Source organism: Blennius ocellaris (assembly GCF_963422515.1).
Source record: "Blennius ocellaris genome assembly, chromosome: 18".
NCBI classification, from domain to species: Eukaryota; Metazoa; Chordata; class Actinopteri; order Blenniiformes; family Blenniidae; genus Blennius; species Blennius ocellaris.
In genome coordinates, this window is record NC_137667.1 from 4798285 (window position 1) to 4819157 (window position 20873).

The window sequence follows — 20873 nt, forward strand, 5'->3', positions numbered from 1 at the left end:
ATTTAAGTTAGGGGGAGGGGGGGGGGATATATGCAGAGAAAAATGTTTATTGCCTGAGGAGTTAAATGCCTACCAAGCATCTAATTTGCTTTTGTTACTTTTGTTGTGGTATAATGAGTTTCTGTAATGCAAAGAAAGAAGAAGAAAAAAATCTTTAAAAAAAGGGGGGATATTAGGGATTCACAAGTCCAAAAGGAGCGAATGCCCTCCCTCGTCACCAATTACTTTCACTTTGTAGTGGGGAGATGAAAGAGCAGCCATGCTACGGTAGACAAAAAGTATTTGTCCTGATGGTTGTCCAAGGGGACTTTCAAAGAACCCGGCTTGAAAGCATTTAAACACTGTATAAAGAGCATGTGCCACTAACTGCATTTTAGATGCAAGGTATACACGAGAGGAAAAAAAAAACCCAAAAATGTTAAAAATCAAGTAACGGTGGTGCTTTTTTTTAATGCAAAGACATCGCTATCATCCTCCGTACCAGACATGACGATGTCTGCGATGGGTGCATGGTGGGTTAAGGAGGTAAATCCAGGACCGTGAGTCCAACTTGACGAAACTCCCAACGAGGGCATGTGAAGTATTCTGCATGCTAACCTCGTTTGTGTGGATTAGAATAAGCAAGTGTTGCATAACAGATGGTTTCTGTGTGTCTGACTGTCTGTCTGTCTGTCTGTCAGTGAGCGAGGCAGTCGGTGAAGATGGGTAGAGAACTAAGTGCTGTCAGTTCTGCCACAGTGTGTTTACTTGAATATCTTTTCTGCTCAGCCTAGCATTTTGAGAATATTTTTGAAACTCCTTCCCAATTTCATTTTTTATTTCTTATTTTGGCAGCATAGTGAAATGGGACCTCTACCACCAAGTGTCTTCGAAAGGAGAGCCAGCCGATCATTAGTGTGAATGCGGTGATGCGACTAATCACGTAAAGCACAGAAAGTTGTATTATTGCTATGTCAGCAAAAATACCATCCTCATTATCAAAATCATGGGATTATTGATTAATGGTACTAATTGATTAATAATATGTTTGCAAATTATACTTTTCCTTTGGGATAAACTCGGTAAGACAGCAATTTGGAGTCATTTCAATTATTAGAAAAGAAGTTAGAAGTGAACATCACCCTACCATCACTGAAGAAACTGACTCTTTTTCTGGGAACTGACTTAATGCAGCGTATGGGCATGCTTTGTTTGCACCGTGTGACTAAACTGCCACGAATTGGTCTCGTGTCTTGGAACTATATGTCCACGTGTTAGCAGGCTTCTTCTTCTGGCTTTATGTGCAGCGAACACTCCCACAGTCAATCTACAGACTTTGTCATGTGTCACAATGTGGCAACAACTGTATTCTAGTTTGTTTTTTTTCCTCCCCTCTCCTCTGTTTCCATGGTATTTTCTGCTTGCCCACGCTTCATTCACAATTGGTTCACTTTTCACCACGCTCCTCCCGATTATGAACGAGGGAAACTCAATTGGTTGGCTTCAGTGTGGAAAGACATCGTAAGCTAGTATTGTTCTTGAGGCCAAAGTTGTGGCGTCACATCAGGTCTGCCTCCGGGATTAAGTTTGTTAAAGTTTCTGTGGGTGTGAAGCCGTAGTTTAACTCCATTTAATCAATGCGGCGGCCATTAAATCATTGTCAGATGGAGTTCAGTGATTTATACAACGCTAACCTTTTTGCCTCTGCAATTTTTCTTTTGCTCACTGTAATTATCTCTCAGACGTTCACTGATGAGAGGCTGTGACAAACATCCATGTCGTATTAATCATGATATCGCATTGATTTTACGTGTCTCACACGTGGACACCGTCTCTCTCAACCCCCCCCCCCACCCCCACGCACGCACACACACATTTAATTTCTGCTGAGGTTTCTGTGTTTGCTTTGTGTCACTGATGATAACTTTAATTATTGTGCCTTGGCTGTCTCGGTTCATGCATTCTGATGAGCCTGGTGTTTAAGTAGGCACACACACACACACACACACACGCACACACACACACACACGTACTTTGGCTTGGGTAGAATGTGAGGAACAGGTCAATTAAAAGGGCCTTTGACTGTCCAGAATGTTTTAATTAAAGTAGCAGTGAAATGTAAACTTGGTTCTAATTATGATTAGCCTTAATTAGCTGTCACTCTGATGTTAATTGCTTTTGAATACAGCTGACCTCCAAACGCTGCATCTCCGCGCGCCGACATCAGCGCTTTGCTGGTGCGACCGGTTGTTCAGCGGCGTCCGACTGTCTGTCCGTATCGTCATTGTTTCCCCGCGCACATGCTAATAATATACGATGTACGGCTCGCCAGCATTTGAGGAAGTAAATAAAACTGGAGTGTTTAGTCTAAACACATCTGTTTGCATCTTCTCTCTTCTCTTCCCCCCCCCCCCCTCCCTTTACAGGCTCTGCTGGATACGGTGGTGAAGAAGAGCGAGGGCTACAGCGTGGAGCAGCTGGAGCGGCTTTACTCACTGCTCAGCCAGTGTATCTACCAGCACCGCAGAGAGTATGACAAGACCCAGCTACTGGAGGTCTGGTTTTGTTTTTGTTTTTTTGGGTCCTCAGTACAAAATGTGCTAAATTCTTCACAAATCATTATGAACTCCTTCAGATTCATTTATAACCCCAAAGTCAAACGACCCAGCAGAATTCATCAATTTGCACTCAAGTCCACCGAGGCTCTTGACTTTTGGTAGATTTAAAAAATTGCGAAATGTGTCAAAGCTCATAGAAAGTAACGATTTTATTGACGCAACCGCCCAATATCTGAATAATTTATGTTGGAGCTGTATTTCATTTTCGTCTTGTCCTGTGAGGTTGACCCCCCCCCTCAGGCAAAATTACTGAGCGACTTTGATTTTAAGTAACTGGTACATGAGTCAAAATAATAATCTTTGTTAAAAAATAAGTTGGTGTCTGAGATGTGCTCCTGCTTTGGGGGTGTAGATGCGCCGTAGACGAGAAAACCAGCCTGCTGCAGTCAGTGGGATCACGACCAAAAACCAGGATCAATATTCACTATGAAAGAGGAGCTGTAATGACGTCAGTGGAATATGTATTACAGTGGAAACCAAGACTTTTCGTTGGTATCGCCGGTCCTTGGGCTCCAGACTAGTTACAGGTCATGCTTTTACACCAAATAAAGACATTTTCCCCTCTCATAATCTCTGAAACAGGAAAGTTTTAATTTATATTCACAAATTAAAACTTTCTTTAAAAAAAAAAAAAAAAGAAAGAAAAATGGGGAAAGTTGCCACCTGTGGTCGCAGGTTGCCAGTTGCTCATGTCACTAATGTTTTACAGAACAATCCTCATCATGTCCGTTTCTTTGAAAGCTGCATTCCCATGTGTATTGTATAATGACAGAGCCTCTGAGAAACTCTTCTCTTCCAGCTTTCCTTTTGAACACACATTCATTTGACTTTCTTGCTTCCATTGGTTGCAGCAAAACAGCAGAACAACGGCCAAAACCAATTTCAAATTTGAATATTTTACACAGATTGGTAAAGTACTGCATCAACATAACATTTGCATTTGTAAAAGGCCAGAGAGGCTTCAAGCAGGTGGGACTCAAATTCACTTTAGCCGGAAACACAAAAACTAAAGCTCTCTTTGTGCCAAAATCTTAGCAGAATGAAAAAAAACGTAATTGTATTATATCGTGTGATATATGGGTATAACTGAACTTGTAAGGAACAACAAGTTTAATTTATCCGATTAAGCTTTCTTCCTCACTCCAAATACTGGTTAGTGGATAAGTCTGCTTAACAAAGCCCCAATTGGGTTTTAATGACATTTGATAAGTACTCGTATCGGCAAGTAGCTCAAAGTTATTGCTGGAAGTAGCAAGTCATTTTCAGGTTTTCCCCACATGCAAACAGAAACTGTCCTGCTTTCCACCACCGGTTCGCTAAGCTCTTAATTTATTGAAGCATGATTACAGTTTTTTTTTTATGAACATCAAGGACATAAAGTCAATAATTTAGGGAGAGAAAAAACATTTGCAATGAAACGCACGTTTGTTTATAGCCGCAGTGGAAATGTGTTTAATGTTGTATTTCATTCCTCTGAAAAACACTTGTTTCCTGCCAAATGCGTGTTCGCAAGTAAGAGTTAATGAGAAAGAGCTTCTTCCTCCCCTCACGATTTAAAATTTTTTATATATGTTTTTTTTTTTTGACAATGGCCCATACAGAGAATGTGGCCACATTTAAAGAACCCCATCTGGTCATCTGCTGCTGTGGTGGGACGTCTGCGCAGACTGGGGGCCGGGAATGGCAGCGTCCTGGCGCTGGGAGCCAGAGCTGGCTGTCAGGATGTCAGAGAGAGAGAGGGGGGGGGGCAGCAAAAAGAGCGAGGGAGGGAGGTAGGGTAGTCAGCCAGGTGGTGCCGCCTGTCGAAAGGCCGGCTCGTGGACGGGGGAGAGATGGGGAGGGGAGGAGGGGGGTGTGGGGGGGGGGTCTGGCTTTTATTTCATACTGCCAGCCTAAATTGGTGTTTCGCGAGCAGAAATGTCAGCTCATCTGGCACGTGTTTTGTTTGCCTGTTTCCAACACGCACCTCCGCTCCACAGCAGGTCATCTCCTCGCGGCTCCCGACTGAATGCAAAAACATGGACACAACACAGAGTCCTTGCCGTGCACGGCCCGCTGCAGCCATTTCCACCGTAATGTTGCAGCATCCCTGCATTTGTCCAAGTCGTAGATCTGAGTGAAATGGAGCGTGTCTATACATTTGTCTCCTTTACTACTCCCCGCCCCGCGCGCCCCCTCCGTCTCGGCCATTCAGAGCAGCTGACCTTTCGAGCAGATGGAGTGGACGGCGCCGAGCTTTCAGTGAAACCCAAAGGGAGAGACCATATAGGCTCCGCGCGCAGCAACATGCCAACAAAAAAGTTCCAGCCTGGAAAGTAGCGTCGGTTGTTTGCTCCAAGCAAACTATTATGTTCTGCCTGTATCTCTCGCACAGCAATTAAAAGACTTTTCAAAAAAGCCGCCGACCTTTAACCTCCATCAACTGCGGTGCCGGAGCCGAACATCCGAGCGGTCAAGATGGCTGAACTTCACATTGGTCGGTGATGGTGTGAATATTGCAGCTCGCAGGTCATTTGAAATCTTCTTTTTTTTTTTCTTCTTTTCTACTTCTTCTTCTTCTTCCCTGCTTGTTTACTCGGAGCAACCGAGGGCTTAATGGTTCAGGAAGCATGCTACATTATATTGGCTTTTACCAATTCCTATAGGCAAACTGTGAAATGTAATTAATTTGACTTTATGACCTGTGCTTCTTTGCAGTGATATATCATGGCCCTGCCTTTGACACAGACAGTCAGAATTAAAAGAGCGAGGGCATCCTCCGAGACCTTTGCTCTTGAACCGCATAAAGCGAGAACTCTTCATATAAGAGACAGAGAAAGCAGCTTCTCCGTCGACGGTAGCCTCGGTAGGACGGGAATACAATACAGAGCTGTCTCTCATCATTGTGATCCCGCACCTTTGTTCAGCTACAGTAAACAGCGTTGTTCTCTCTCTCTCTCCACTCGCTTGAAAACAACGCACACAGTTGTTGTTTTTTGCCCGGCTAACCTACACGCCGCAGAGAACCCCCTCCGTTCCTCCCAGGGGTTGCAGGAAATTAGATCTGGGAAATGGAGGGAGTCGGTAACCCGAGCTGGAGGTACATACGACGGGTTCAAATGGGGAGGGTGCACCAAACTAATTTATCACATTCGAATAGGTTGAACATCACAAATTGATAACACGTCGACAGAGCGGTGCATACCGCGCTGGATTTTTTTTCTTTGAATGCACACGGCCCTGATGGCCCGGCTGGGAAATAAAAACTCGATAGCTTACCTGTTGAGCTGCAAAGGAATTGCTCTTTTCTTTTCATGGACTCGAGAGTCCGACCGAACTCAACAGCGGCGAGATAGAAGAGCTGCAGAGGCTTTTCAAAAAAGACTGCTGGCTGAAGGCCGATTAACCCGAGGTCACATGCATACAGATCCGAGGACGTAAAGACCACATTTGCATGGTCGGGCGTTGAAAAGCACTGGTGTATATTTGCAAATCTTTCGAGAACTTTCTGATATGGCGACTTTTTTTTTTTTTTTTGCCCCCCCCCCCCCCCCCCCCCAGAGTAAAATCGGCCTCGTCGAGTTTCCCGGTTTGTGAGGTCCGGCATTGTACGCTGAGGAAGCTCAGCGCCTCATTAATATTACAAATGAGCTTTAAAAAAAAAAAAAAAGGAGGCTTCATCACTCCTGCGACTGTTTTAGAATCGGTTCAGGAGGAGTCGTAAGAGGCGGTGGGTATAGTTTGCATAACTCTTTGGCGGTTAAATGAGCAGCTCGAGCTACACGACATCGATTTCACGCGTTGTTGCGTTCTGATGCGCGTCACCTGGACGTTATTAACGCGACACGAGCCGCAAGGCGCCCGGGTCCTGTTTTGGGCTGACTTCACTTCCACTCAAAACACACTGAGGAGTGCGAGTAGTTGTATGAATATGCTTACTGAAGCATGCATTAATGTGCACATTTCAGGCCTTTGTCTCATTTAATAGCAGCAAACTCCAAACAGAGTTTAATGAAGGAGTGGAAGCGCATGCCATTCAGGACCAAGCTGTCGAAGTAATTCGAACACGGAGGAACATTTTAAGGAAGTGAATAGTGGGCACGCCGGTTGGCGCTATTGCGCAACAGGGGGGTTTTAATGTGCGCAGTTTGCATTTTCTTCCATGGATGGAGTCTGGATATTCAAAAATGAGAAGATGTATCAGTAAAACACAGAAATAGACGAGTCGATCACTGCCCTGCTGCGTCAAGCGGAGCTGCAATCCACTAGAGGGCGCCGCTCTAAATGTTGGAATTGAGAAAGAGGCTCATTAGTAGGCATTGTGGTGATCTGTGAGGACTTCAACCATCTTGCTGAACCACTACCAGTTGTTGGCTTTTAATCTCGATGCTGCCCCTTGAGGCTCCTGGTGGTACTGCTCCGTTGGTCTGTTTGTGAAGCCCCGTCCATACTTTTTGCGTGGCGCATCTGCAGACTTGCACGCGTTATCATTCATACTACTTATCAGGCTTAAAGACGACACACGTTCCATAATGTAAGGATCCTGAAAATATTTCCACTTCTGGTGGCCGGTGTTCTCCTGCTTTCCTAAAGTTGTTTTTTTTATTAGTTTTTTTTTATATATTTCACTCCAGGAGTTCTGAGCTGCCTGACTATCTTAATATTCTTTTAAATTGTGATTGTACTGTAATTAGTCGATGTTCTAAATCGGTGCTTCCTAACCTTTTTCTTGAAGGACTCAATCTTTTACCAATGTAAACCGAGACGACTAAAAAGATGCGTTCAGTGGTAATTAAAAAAAAAAAATTTCTGACTGATTCAATTCGCTCCGCCAAAATTAGATAATCAACTTTTTTTTCTCTCTTACATTTAACATAAACGCCAAACTTCGTAACGCTACATATGTGACAAACCTGCAAAACCTATTAGGATTAAACTTATTCCAGCTGTAATAACTATCTCTGCGAGCAGTCTTTAGACATCCGCGTTACAAAAAGCAGTGAAATAGTATCGGCGGAGGCCCTCGGGATTATATGCTAATAGTTGGTAATTATGTAAATTGCTCTGTCATTCTGTCACCAACTCTGACGGGGGAGCTGTGTGTGTGTGTGTGTGTGTGTGTGCGCGTGGTGCAAATGTACTTAAAAAAAAAAAAAAAAGTTTACCCTTCTTTAAAGTGTAAAATTGCTCTTTGCTGTAAAAGTTGATGGTTTTTAACTTTTTGTTGAGATTGGTATCTCGTATCTGTCGCACTGACTCAGACGAGGGAACACACACACACACACACACGCACACACACACACACACACACTGTATCATCTTCAAGGCATTAATCACGGTCTATTGCAGGCTAACATCCATCTCTCTTCGTCTGGCTCTCTTCAGATTTAGTCAGTGTCAAACTCTGCTGTTTTCATGCTGAGAAAAATCGCCCGTCTCATTCGAGCACAGCTTTGCTTCATTTTACATCATTTATCACGCTGAAAGCTGTTGTTTGCTGTGGGAAATTTCCAAGTAATATTGAAACTGTGGCGCACAGATGCTTCGTACACACTGCCGAGTGAGTTGCGTTGGTGGAGACTGAGCGTCCTGTGTGTCTCTGTTGTGTGTTTGTGTTGCAGGGGATGGAGGAGAGAATCCAGCATTTTGATACATTCCTGTGAGAGGACGAGAGAACACACCTATCAGGTAGATCCTGAACAGCTTGGGACCACGGAGACACTCTCTCTCTCTCTCTGTCTCTCTCTCGCACACACACACACACACACACACACACACAGACTCACAAAGACTGAGCAAAGCGGGAACGGAGGCGCCTCTGAGTCCAGCCCTCATCAACAGAAACACTGAAACTTCAGCGCCGCCCGAAAAAGGAAAAGAAAAGAAAAAACGAGGACGAATACAAGAGACATTCAATGGTGCTATCGTCTCAGGAAGCTGGCCAGATCCAGACCCACTCAACACAACCAAACCCCTGCAGGTGTGTCAGTCACACACACACACTGAAACACACACACACACACGTGTACATCGACGATGACGGGCGAACCTTGGTGCTACTCGGGTGCTATACTATCTTTTTATCCATGCTGCTCTTGGGAACACTCAACGTGGGACGACTAGCGAAGCCAACAGATCGGGCGACGTCATATCATGCCGCTCGCTCGCCCTCTCTCGCTCTCTTCAGAGCGGGTTAACACACACACACACACACACACACACACGACGTGAGTTTCCGCACACATTCACTCAAGACCCTCACCAGCAGAAGTGTGGATGCAGGTCGACGACGCCCTCGGTCATCACCCGTCTGTTAAGTTTTGTTTTTTAATTTCCTCGTTGTCCTCGATCGCCGTTCGTCCGTACTTTGACCGGTCCCGATCATTATCTGAGCCACCGTCGGGGATTCTCCTCTCGCCCAGAACAATCGTTTACACCGCAGACGCAAATACGGCAGGCCGAGGCGAGGGGAAGCTCGTCGAGAGTCGTCTGTGACGCGTTCGCTCGCGCCTCCGGCAGATCCTCAATAGTTCGTTTTTAACCCCTCACTACTCTCAGCCCGAATGTTTTCCCTGTGCCCATTAGCTCATGTTCTTTTGAATGTTTCTTTTTAATTTTGTATTTATTTATGTTTTTTTTATTTCCTATCGACACCCCAGCTTGAGGGACTGGAAGCAGTACCAATTGGAAGGCGTCCGTAGTTTGCACTGCCTAGCGTGTGCCTTATTCAAAACCTCACAGGAGACGGATTTATTTCGCAGGTCGTTTCACGGACGTCGCAACGGCGCTCCCGAGTAACCGCCCGAGGTCACGGTGACCCTGAGGCGGATTAGAAACCATCGAGATGATTACAAATCATCTGCATTTCAAAATAAAAATTACAATTACTGTTCGGAAAGTCGTAGATTTCTCGCCCTTCTGTGGCCACATCACATCACGGTCTGATATACACGTGAGGCAACTGTTTAAATGTTGGTTTTTTTTGCGTCCGCTTGAAACACAGTCGGGGGAGGGGCGACCGCTCCAGACTTCCCTCACTCCTTCATATGCAAAAAGGAAATAAAACGGCAGCGGTGCCAGTGAAAGGATCTGATGTGCCAAGTGTTCAAAACAGTGCTGCTCGCCGCCCCCCCCCCCCCCCCGTCAACTCTGGACATGTTTTATGAGACGGTCGCTAAAGCCAGTGTATTATTTGGTGCGTTTTTTTTTTCCAATAATTTTATACAAATGTTTTTTTGTCTTGTTTTTTTTATTGCTTGAATTGAGATTTTCTTTCGCCTTTGCATGGGCGGTGAATCCCGAGTGAACAAGGCCATTCTAGGCAGTGCCCCCCCCCCCCGTCACTGAAGTGTACAAAGCATTACAAGATTTCTTTGTTTTCTTCGGAGTTTGTTTTCTTCCTTTTCAGACTTTGTGGATTTTCTTTTGGTTGTGTTTTCTCTCAACACCCAGACGAGAGAAGCTGGATGCTCACCTGTCGCCACCCCCAACCCCACAACCATACATGTACATGAGTTCCCCCATCCTGTAGTACATCAAAGTGTTTTCTGAAGCTTTATGAAGGTGTTTATTTGGGTTCTGAATGCAGACTGGCGAAGTCTCCTCTCACACTCGGTGCAAAACTCTGCCTTTCGTCTCCCCCCCCCCCCCCCCCCCCTCCTCCCCCTCCTCCTCGTACTGCGGGTGACGATGATGCATAGTGGCGATCGGCAGGTCGGACTACTGCAGAGAGTGAACGTAAGAAAACAATGCTACCTCAGCTTAATTTATTTAAAGCGGAAACTTGTTTACTGGGTACAAACGCAGTATTTGCTCCCCTCTGCTTTTCTAAATACTGTTGGAACACCCTTAAACGTACCGCCTTTGGGTACCGGATCGGCGTCGCCATGACGACAGCCACTGCAGTAATTCAAGACTTGTTGTTCATATCATCCAGATGGTGATCGCATACATCAGTTTGGTTTTTTTTCCCCCTTTATTCTCCTAGTTTCTACTGTAGTTTGACACAGAGGAGAGCCCAGATCTGCGCCCCCCCCCCCCCCCCCCCAAAAGGAACTCCCACTCAAACTGCCTCCTCACACACCCATTGCCTTCCCACCGTCCCTCCATGTAAATGTTCGATTTCCAGATTTTCATCTCATGGTTCCGTGTTTATGATTGAGTCATGTTTTTACACCTAATATTTAGTTCATTTTTTTGTACGTTGAAAAATAAATTAAAGTGTTTTGTTTTAACCCTTTTGTTTTTTGCTGAATTGCGTAGCGTCTGTGTAGCAGGTTGGATTTGGCGTGTGAGGGGGAATTAAAGCGGTTTACAGCTCTCTCAGGTTCGACACGCAACAACACGTCGTTTTAGGCTTTTTTTTTTTTCTTATTTATTTCATGGTTGTGACCTTTCCTTCACTCAGAGCGGTGACGAGACAACGGCGTACTGGAAGAGCCTAACGTTAGGACGTTCACAGCGTAGAGTTTGTTTCTGGTGCGTCCCACTGGGAGAGACAGGATCAGATTGTCTTTCAATGTTTTTTCCACTTTCTGCCAAAAAAAAGAAGTTATTTTTTATGACTTTATTAAAAAAAAACAAAAAAAAAAACGCTGAACCCACACATTTGGACAAAACCATGGGTAGTTAAATGTCATACATTGTGATCTTCCTTTCTTTTTATCAATTGTAGCCAGTTTGGACTAACAACCAATTTTTGTCTGGTAGTTGAGACTACTTAGTCCAGTATGCAGAAGGAAAAGGCTCGTTCTCTTCTTGATGACTTTGTTCTTCCCTATTTCTTTGGTTTTTTCCTCCAGCTAATTTAGTCAAAGACGTCGTCTATTCTTTTTTGTTTGTATTTAACACACTTGTTCGCAATTGTTACTTTAGTGTAAGTTATATTTGAAATGAAACATTTACTGTATTTCTCAAATAAACTGCTGTGATATACTTGAAATAAAGGTGCAAATTGAACTTTGGACAGGCTCTGTTTTTTTTTTTTTTTTTTTTTACTTTTTTGTGAAATTGTTTATGTAGCAAATCCACTTTTAACAACCTGCAGGCTGAATTTGTTTTAAGTGAGCATTAAAAATCCAATGTACTTCGGTGCAATTTGTGTTTTTTTTTGTTTTTTTTTTGCTTCCATACATTTCTGCCATAATAGTGTAGTTGGATTCTATAAAATGCAGATGACCAAATTTGGCTAAACATCTCCCCAAAACCAGGTAATCATAACGTTTAGTAAAAAAAAATTATATTACAGCATTAGTCTGACTTAAACTGTAAAAGTTTAGAGGACTAAGCTGTCCTTACCGATTGAGCTCAACATGTGCAAAAACATTTAGAAACTGTTTAAAAAAAAAAAAAAAAAGAAACTGTTTAGCCACTTTTGTACAGAAATGTCGTCACAACAGTCTTATTTAAATGTATGCGACAAGTGATAGTCCAACATGGCGACACTCATCAGACAAGACATGAATAACAGTCGGGACACGTGCTCATGTTCTGGTATATGTATTAGGTTTCAATAATAACAATTGTTAATTTCTCCTTCTTGGGTACAGATTTACAGACATACCATTTTTTTTTCAATCCAGCCTATCACTTTTTTTTTTTCTAAAAACATTTATACAGAATTGCCATCAGGTTTTTAAAATATACATATTTCCTTCCTGTATTTACAGAATAACCAACCCAGTCTAATCTGTGGGTTGCAATGAAACACATTGTATAAAACAGAAGAAGGGGGGGGGGGTAAAGGTTATGAAAGACAGAGAAAACATGGCGCGGCAGATAACGTCGATGGTAACAGTCACAGGTGAATATTGTGCTTTTTTTTTTTTTTTTTTGTTTCTTCTCCCTCCCAGAGGAGGAACCGTCTCGACTTCATATCAGACGTCGGTGGGAGTCGCAGTTCCCCCTCTCTCCTCACGCAGGGCCAGAGACCGAGAGGATTAATAAAGGAGGCTAAAGACAAGCCACTTGCACACCAGATGATATCTCTATCAGGTTGGATTGCACAATAAAGGGGAAAAAAAAAGGGGGGGGGGGGGCATTTTGTCTCTTTAAACCCTACTTGACCCCAGTTTGATAGTTTTTCCTATGTTTAGTGAGTCATTAAAAGAGCTGCACGGTTCCAAATCTGGTTTTGAAATTACCTCATAAATCTCCACAATGTTTTTTTTTTTTTTTGGGGGGGGGGTTCCTGATACAGTGGGGGGAGAGAGAGGAAACTCGTCAACGTCTACCAATAACGAGGGAAACAGATTGGCTTGTTCGCCCTCCCGTCCTGCAGGTGTCTCTACTGAGAAATGTCACGTACGTCGCAAAGTAACCCGGCTAATGAAGAAGGCCGTCGGTCAATCTAGTCGGAGGGGGGTGGGGGGGTCTGAAAATGGCTTTCGCTGAGTGGACTCAGTGGAGATTTTAAAGGAAAGGATCAGGCGATGCATTCACAGAGATGGAAAAGACAAAATGAACCGCAAATAAAATAAAAGGAAATTACTAAGAAGGGTCCCTGTGCCTGTTGGATGAGGATCAACTACCACCATGACACGTACAGTACTGGAGGTTAGGCGTCGTCACCTGACATGGCCGAGTAGTCGAACGTGAAGTACATTCTGCACAGGGTGGAGGGGAGGGGGGGGGGGGGAGCAGAGTGGATGGATGCTGGCGTCACGTCCAGAGGTTTATTTTATTTTATTTTTTTTGGCAGCCGACCCCGGCTCTTAAGCTGCCGTCAACCCATCGTACCACAAACCCCCTCCCCCCCCGCGAGGTTTGGATGTCAACCCCTAAACCCCCCCCCCGATCGACCTCAGCCGCTCTGGATGTACTTTTTGATGACCACGCAGCCGTGCCTGAAGAGCGGGCAGGGCAGCGACTGCAGGAGTGTCCACGTGTTGCTGCAGGGGTCGAAGGTCTCCATGTTGCTGAGGGCGGGACCCTCGCTGCTCACGATGCCCCCGGTGACGTAGATCTTCCCGTCCAGGATGACGGCACTGCGCACACACACACACACACAGGACTCGCTTCAGTCTTCACAAACACAATTACACACATTGTGGCAGCTGCTGTGTGGATTTATATGAGAAATTGCTCTGAACTTTATTTCAGGGAATCTACCTCGTACGAACTGAACAAGCAAAAAAAATACACGGGGTATTCTGTGAGCCTCATAAAAAGCTTGAAGGTATTTTAGGAGGTTGGCGCTCGCAGTCAAGCTTGAAATTTCCAAATTACCTTCATGCCAAAATAAACTTGACTGCCTTCGCAGAAATAAACTCGCAGCTTCTTGTTGTTGTTCAGATATCGGAGAGGCTTCACCCCCCTCATGTAACTCCACACAAAACGAACAAATCATGGAATAACAGACATTTGAAACATTTGCAAACTATTCTCTCTGATACTACTACTGATATTCATTTTAAAAAAAAACGATGATAAATAAATGTATATTTGAATAAGTCATTGATTTGAACGCGGGTCCCTCAACACTGGAGGTCAAGACTTACTAATATTAGGGGATTTATTATCGCAATGCAGCCCAATAAGCAGTAATCAGGCTTTCCTGTAAGGCTTTCCTGTAAGAGCAAATTCTACAGGACGATAGAAGATGCAAGTCACCATATTTTGATATAATGAAACCCTTTGAAGAATTACAGATTAACAACACTAATAATCATATCAATAATATTCAAGTATATACATATTTATGTTTTGTCTGAAAAGTATTAGGGAGAAGCAACTTGCTTATCCAGCCCCTATAAGTTAATGTTGCTCTGTCTTTCCCAGTCTGGTAATCATTATTCTGTTTCCAAAACTATTAATGGCCAATATTGTAAAAGGAAAAAAAAAAAAGTCCAGTTAAATGTAATAAAGTACCACTAACGGATCTAAAGGGCCATGTCCGCCCCCCCCCCCCGAGCCCCATGGTGCCCAGATCTGTTCCCCCACATTGTGCCAGGATAAATCAGAAATGACAGCTAATGGGCGTGGGGAAGGTAAAGGACGCAGGCGTGAGCCTCAGCAGCAGGAATATTGTTCTTGCATTGGTAATCGCCATCAGACAACGACGCCACACAAAGACAAACATGCTGATTGTCGTGCTGGGGGCCGCGCCTCGGATTATTTGACATCACTCACACACACTCTCCACATACCCAACGAGGCTACTTTATAAGGTGCTGAGAGGACACACACACACACACACACACAGAGAGGCATTAAAAGACACACGCATTACATTTGCTCCGGAGGGCGAGAGAGAAAACTAATGAAAAAGCAAATATCTGTACAAATGTGCTCATTTGATATGAGGAAACAGAAACAGGAGTTTGTGTGCGGAGAGGATTAAAACTTGGGCTGTAAGCTGATTAGGGCTTTGTGCTCCTATTGGGGTTTGGAACGATCTGCATTTACATAAGGTACGCGCTCAGACACACACACACACACACACACACACACACACACACACACACACACACACACACACACACACACACACACACACACACACACACACACACACACACACACACACACACACACACACACATGCACACGCTCACTCGGCGTTAACATGCAGTCCTATTGCACACGTTCACAACACTGCCGGGACTGAAAAAGATTATTACATAAAGCCTAAATCTACTCAGAGAGAGAGAGAGAGAGAGAGAGAGAGAGAGAGAGAGAGAGAGAGAGAGAGAGAGAGGCACAGCTGATCCAAAACGGAGAGAGTGCAGGGCGAAGCCTGGAGCCGCTCCTCCTGATAAACAGAGGAGGAGGTGCAGGCCTGCGGTGAGGGGAGGATATCGCCTCTCCTGCACGACGGCCCGCTAAGGCTCCGCCGTGCACGGCGTGAACGTGCGCGCCCGCCTCGAGACGGAGCTCCAGTTTGTTGTTTTCCCCCGTCCCTCCCCCCTCGCATTTCTTCCCTCTCTCCGGTGTCAGACTTAGTTAAATGTAGCAGAACAGCTGCCTGGCGTGTGCCGCTGCAGCTTATCAATAACTCTGACAACATGATTTATGTTGTGCCTTCTGCCCATAAGATCACTGCCTGTAATTGCCTCCCATATGTATTTCATATATGCTCCTTTTCTTTTTCTCAGCCTTCGTCAAAAAAAAAAAAGAAAAAAGAAAAACAAAACAAAGGGAAAAATAAAGCTCAGCCCTGAGAAAGTGTGAGTTCATTATCCGGTAAAGTGCAGCACACCTCGGTGGCTCCGGCTGAGCGAGACGTCACTGCATCATCCCGCTTGCAGTTAATTCTAAATTATACGTCTCCACCGGCCTTCACGGACTCACAAACAGCATAGATGTTACACGTGTGGGCCTTGGCCGTCCAGAAAAGGTCCAGACATGGTTTAAAATGTACATATATTTCAATGAAAATAAAGGTATTCTAAAAAATTATGAGCTTTTAAAAATATAAATCTATATTGTTTTATTTAATTCCCTTCGCCTCCTGGCGTAGCTTTGCCTCCCCCCCGGCAACGGAACCATATTTTCGCCCGTATGTCTTTTTTAAATGCTGCGGGATATTTGATCTGTCCAAGAAAAGCCGCGACCGCAGATCCTACGAACGATTCTCCCACGATCCGATCTTTTGTCTCAGACCCGGCAAGTTCTGAAAGTATTCTACACAACTTTGAGGTATTATCAATATGTTGTCCCCCCCCCCTTCCAACTGGTTCCCGCCAAAGATGTCTGGTGTTAAAGCGGAAAGCACACGGAGCGTGAGAAACGTCGTCCGAGAAGAGGATTTTCAAAAGTTTTCGTTTAGATGAAGTTTGTTACGAAAAGTAAAAACAACGAATGCATAATCTCGTAAACTGGCGGGGTTAATTGGCGACAGGTCGGCAACACCGCCGACTACAAAGAGAGCAGGAAGGTTCAGTCGCTCGGAAATTAACGAGGAGAGCTTCATCATTTTCTCCAAGACTGCGCCGCGAATGCAGCAATTTATTAATACCGTTTGTTAGCGACAAAACCCTGACGAACCGAGGCATTTCATCTTCTCCGGTGTCTAATACCATCAAAAGATTCAGAAATTCCTGCGCCTGGTCCCGCAGGCGACGCTGCGTAACAAATAAAAAAAATTTAAAAACCAGACATGGTTGGAGAAATCACTGCACGGGCTCAGGGAAACTATGGAAAAGCCATTGTCTGTGAGCACCGTGGTAATAAGCCTCCACCGCGCAAAGAAGAAAACATAAATAACCGAGAAGAAAAAATGTCGTCGCTTTCATAAATGAGCTCATTTGAGACGCAGGTGAAGTGAAGAAAACGTCCTCTTGGCGGACGGATCAGAACGGGTGTAAAGAACTTCGTTAAAGCCGAGCAACAATTTCTGATTAATTGTATTTGTAGATGTTTAAAGGATCATAGTATTTTTCTCAGAACGTTTCCCCTTTCACTCTTTTTTACATTTTTAGATCTGCACTTTTTATTCTTGTACTATTGATTAAAAAAAAAAAAACAGCTCGGTGCTCCGGGCTCGCCTGTTAAAACCTTAAAACCTCGTCTTTGGAGGGTCACGCCCGACAGCTCACCAAAAACTACTTTTACCACCTGAGAAACACCTGGAGTGATGAGAACGTTGTCAAAAGTGGATCTCGAAATGATCACCCGTGCCTTTGTTTCTCCTTGCGTTCTATTTTCTTGCACTTTAAGACCACTCTCCGCAGACTTCAGGTTGTACAGAATTCTGCTGCCAGACTTTTGACAGGTTTTACAGCCCACATCGCCCCCATTTTGTCAAGCTTGATTTTAAAATGTTAATCCTAACTTTCCAGGGCCCCTCAGTACATCGCTGACATGCTGGGGGCCCCTGACACATCAGGTCTTCAGGCCAGAGGCTCCTGAAGGTTCCAAAGACCCGCTTTGAAACCCGGGGGGGGGGGGACCCGTCCTTCCAGGCTATGCTCAAACCAACAGACTCTTTTAAAAAACACTTAAAGACTTTTTTATTTGAGAAAGCTTTTGGCTATATGAATTTTCCAGTTTTGCTCTGTATTTTATGCAATTCTCATGTGTCAGTGCTCACTTATAATAAAGCGGTGGGGTTTAAACTTAAGTAAAGCTACTGGATAAGGGGCCTTTTACATTCGGATAGTCCGGGACTCTGTTGACTTAGGATGGGAGGGGGTGGGGGGGGGGGGGGGTTATTTGGTTCGGGTGGCGTTTACATTCACTATTGAGATTCAATCAAACTGCCTGGAAAATGTCATGCAATTACAAAAGCTGCTGGTTTGGGAGCGCTGCCGCCTGAAACAAACACTGACCAGAGAGGAAGTAAAGAAGAAACACGGCTGACTCTGATTGGTCCGGACTGAAACCACGAGGCGGGGCTCAGCGAGGGAGCTCGTGGCTAATGGGTAGCCATAAACAATCACGATATACAATCTTCATACGGGATATCAATGAGGGTCTTCCTCATGACTTCTTCTTCTCTACTTCAACTTTCTTTCAGAGTGAAATTAAAGACAGTGATGTCACACGACAGGAGTAAGAACATGAAGACATTACATCTCTAAAATATTTTAAAAACTATCAGATTTAGATATTCACAAATGTTCCAGAGGTTTTGTGTTGAAGGCACCAAGTTCAAATTGGAAGCAATTTTCTTTTTCTCCCCAACATGTTATTCCCTGTGATTGTGTCAGATTTGAAAAAACAAACAAAACAAAACTGGGGTTTAAATGATTTGCACGTAATTGCACATCGGGTTTCTGCGTCTATTTATGCAACAATCCAGCTTTTGTGGAAATGAGACTTCTCTTTTTGTGGGACACAAACACAAGGCTCTCACCTTGCAGTGTGCCAATAAACCCCCGCCACCCGCACAACAAAAGAAATTACTCAAATGTCAGTGTAATGACTGAAAAATAGGGGAAGAAAACAAAAAAGGGGGGGGGGGGGGGGCTTTGCAACGAAAGTTGATTTAATCAGACGCCGCGTGTCTCGTTTCTCTCAGCATGACCGACGGCAGAGTCACTGATCGCACAAATTTAAAAATCAAGTCTGAGCGTTGGAGAGCTGCGTTCTTCATGGAGGGAGGGGGGGGGGAGCTTCACCACGACTTGCATTGTGTTGCATCTTTATGGACCCCCCAGCTCGCAGACTCTGGGTTTTTAATTACTTGGCCTGGATGCGTTTTCCCACTACAACCTGTGTTATGACACAATAACTGGCAGACTACTAATAAGCTCCAGGTTTTTTTTTTTTGCTGTGCATCAATGTCACAGTACTTCTTTTTTTTTTTTTCATTATTATTATTTTTCAACTTCAAATAAGTCAGACCTGCAATTTGAGCTTTTGAACAAAAAGAAACTTTAAATTCCTCACCGGGGATTAAACTTACATGTGGTGCTGCTGCATTAATTATCTCTTACCTGCAGAACTGCCGCGAGTGATTCATGTTGGGACCGGCCTTGATGTTTCCTTTGTCTGGGTCGTAGATAGTGGTAGCTCGCGCGTAGGCTCCTCCCAGGATGAATATAAAACCGTTTAGGCTCACTGCAGGGGCGTATTTGTTATCTAAAGATATGAGGGGAGAAAGAAAGAAATGGAGAGAGAGAAGGGGAGGGAGGGAAAAGAGAGGAGAGGGTTTTTAAAAAATTTTTTTTCCTTCTTCTTATAAACGAAAACACAGAAGCTATTGTTCGGATGTCATTCTCACACCGCATCACACAGCTGAATTTTCCATTCGGTATAATGGCATCAATTTGTTGTTTTTTTTTCTCCCCCCACGCCGCATGCAAAAACGATCATCATCAACATTCTCCTTATCACTTTATAGATATGCCTCTCTCTCACGATTGCTTTGGGGGGAGTGAAAAAAAAACGAAAAAAAAACTGAATGGATACAAAAACCGACGGAAACACAGAGTTCATAAATCACTGTGGCTTTATTGGGTTCTACTTCAAAATATGTTTGGGCTTGGAAGCAATATAAAAGAGTTACCTAAGTCCCAATAATTCACAATTGCATTAGGCCCTCTGGCACCTCCAGAGCTTTGTGAAAAGAAAGTGGGAGAGGAGAAATCCATGCCGGAATCGACACGAGTGGGACGCGGCGCATATATATCGTATATACCGAGGTCCGAGTCGTAGCTGATAGGGAAACAAAATGAAACGCGCGGTTTGTGCATAACGAGAGGGAAACTGGAGCCGGCGAGCTGCAGCCTCTGCTGTGCGGGAAGGAAGAGGAAGTGCATCGCAAACCGGGGAGCCATTTCTCCAGAGCGCGCCGCAGCTGGCCAATTTACAAGCGGCATGAATAATGCACGGACACTTGGCCGCAAGCGGCCGTCCTCGCCGGTTCCCCGCCACGGCGGACGGCCATCGCTCACTGGAAAACGGGCGGCAGGAGGAGTTAAGAGTGACGCCTTAATAATGGCAGCGCAGGCGGCACTAAAAGCTTCGGCCCGGCCACTTAAACAACCTCCAGCTTCTCCCCGGGCAGCCGGGACGAGGCAACGCTCTCCAAGCGCGGAGGGTGATTAAGTCACCAATTAAGAGGAAGGAGAAAAAGTTGTATTCTTTTTTTCTCCCCCCCCCCCCCATCGTCTAATGTGAAGAAAAACACCGTGACAATATGATGGAGTTCAAGAGCGAAGGTAATAATACACCAGAAATCCAACTTTGATTTAGAGTTAAGATGCAGAAAGGTTAAATCGAGGAGAGGAAATGAGTTATTTAAATGGTTTTACACTGAAAAACTAATGGAATGTGTGACACATTACTTCTTTCTTGTAATAAAGTTTGTTGCCACAATGTAGTAATGGTCAATAACATAATCACTTGGACAATTTTAAATGTAATAAAGCCGATAATCAGCAAATAATCAAAGACATATAAAAAAAAAATCAGAATTGAGAGTGTGCAGGCTGCACATTATTATATGATAAGATGACTATGCCATCCAAAACACCTAATTGGCAAAGAAAGTCTGCTACTCGGATCTCAAATGCATATCAACACCCCACAAAGGAGAAATAATCAGGATGAAATAATCAGGCTTTCCGACGGTAAAAGATGTAACTTTTTGAGTGTAGTATTTATTCATACACACCCAATCACACGTAAGGTGAGGTTTTTAACAAGCAGATATTAAAATTAGACTTACATCCCACTGACTTTATGCAAATGACTTATTCTCTAAATATTTATGCCTCAATTTACACCTATTTCTGAAAAAGACGTCTGAACACTCATTGCAAATGCATGTTGACATTTTGGAATCAAACGTGTTTACAGAGGAGTTTTTATATAACTCGGGGGTGGGAAAAAAAAGTCTGTCAACAGTCG

At 44.2% G+C, this 20873-nt stretch overlaps 2 protein-coding genes across 2 annotated transcripts in view; one reads left to right on the forward strand and one right to left on the reverse strand.

The window, feature by feature from the left end:
* The window catches only part of atad2b (ATPase family AAA domain containing 2B), a 70650-nt gene extending 60740 nt beyond the window's left edge, over positions 1-9910 (forward strand). The window contains exons 27-28 of the mRNA XM_080514171.1: positions 2406-2534; positions 8198-9910. Of these exons, the coding sequence (XP_080370297.1) occupies positions 2406-2534; positions 8198-8239 (171 nt within the window). The 3' untranslated portion in view covers positions 8240-9910. The remainder of the gene's footprint in view (positions 1-2405; positions 2535-8197) is intronic.
* Positions 9911-13377: 3467 nt separating this feature from the next.
* Positions 13378-20873, reverse strand: part of klhl29 (kelch like family member 29) — a gene marked incomplete at both ends in the record, with an annotated part of 120896 nt that continues 113400 nt past the window's right edge. The window contains 2 exons of the mRNA XM_080513990.1: positions 13378-13561; positions 18956-19100. Of these exons, the coding sequence (XP_080370116.1) occupies positions 13378-13561; positions 18956-19100 (329 nt within the window). The remainder of the gene's footprint in view (positions 13562-18955; positions 19101-20873) is intronic.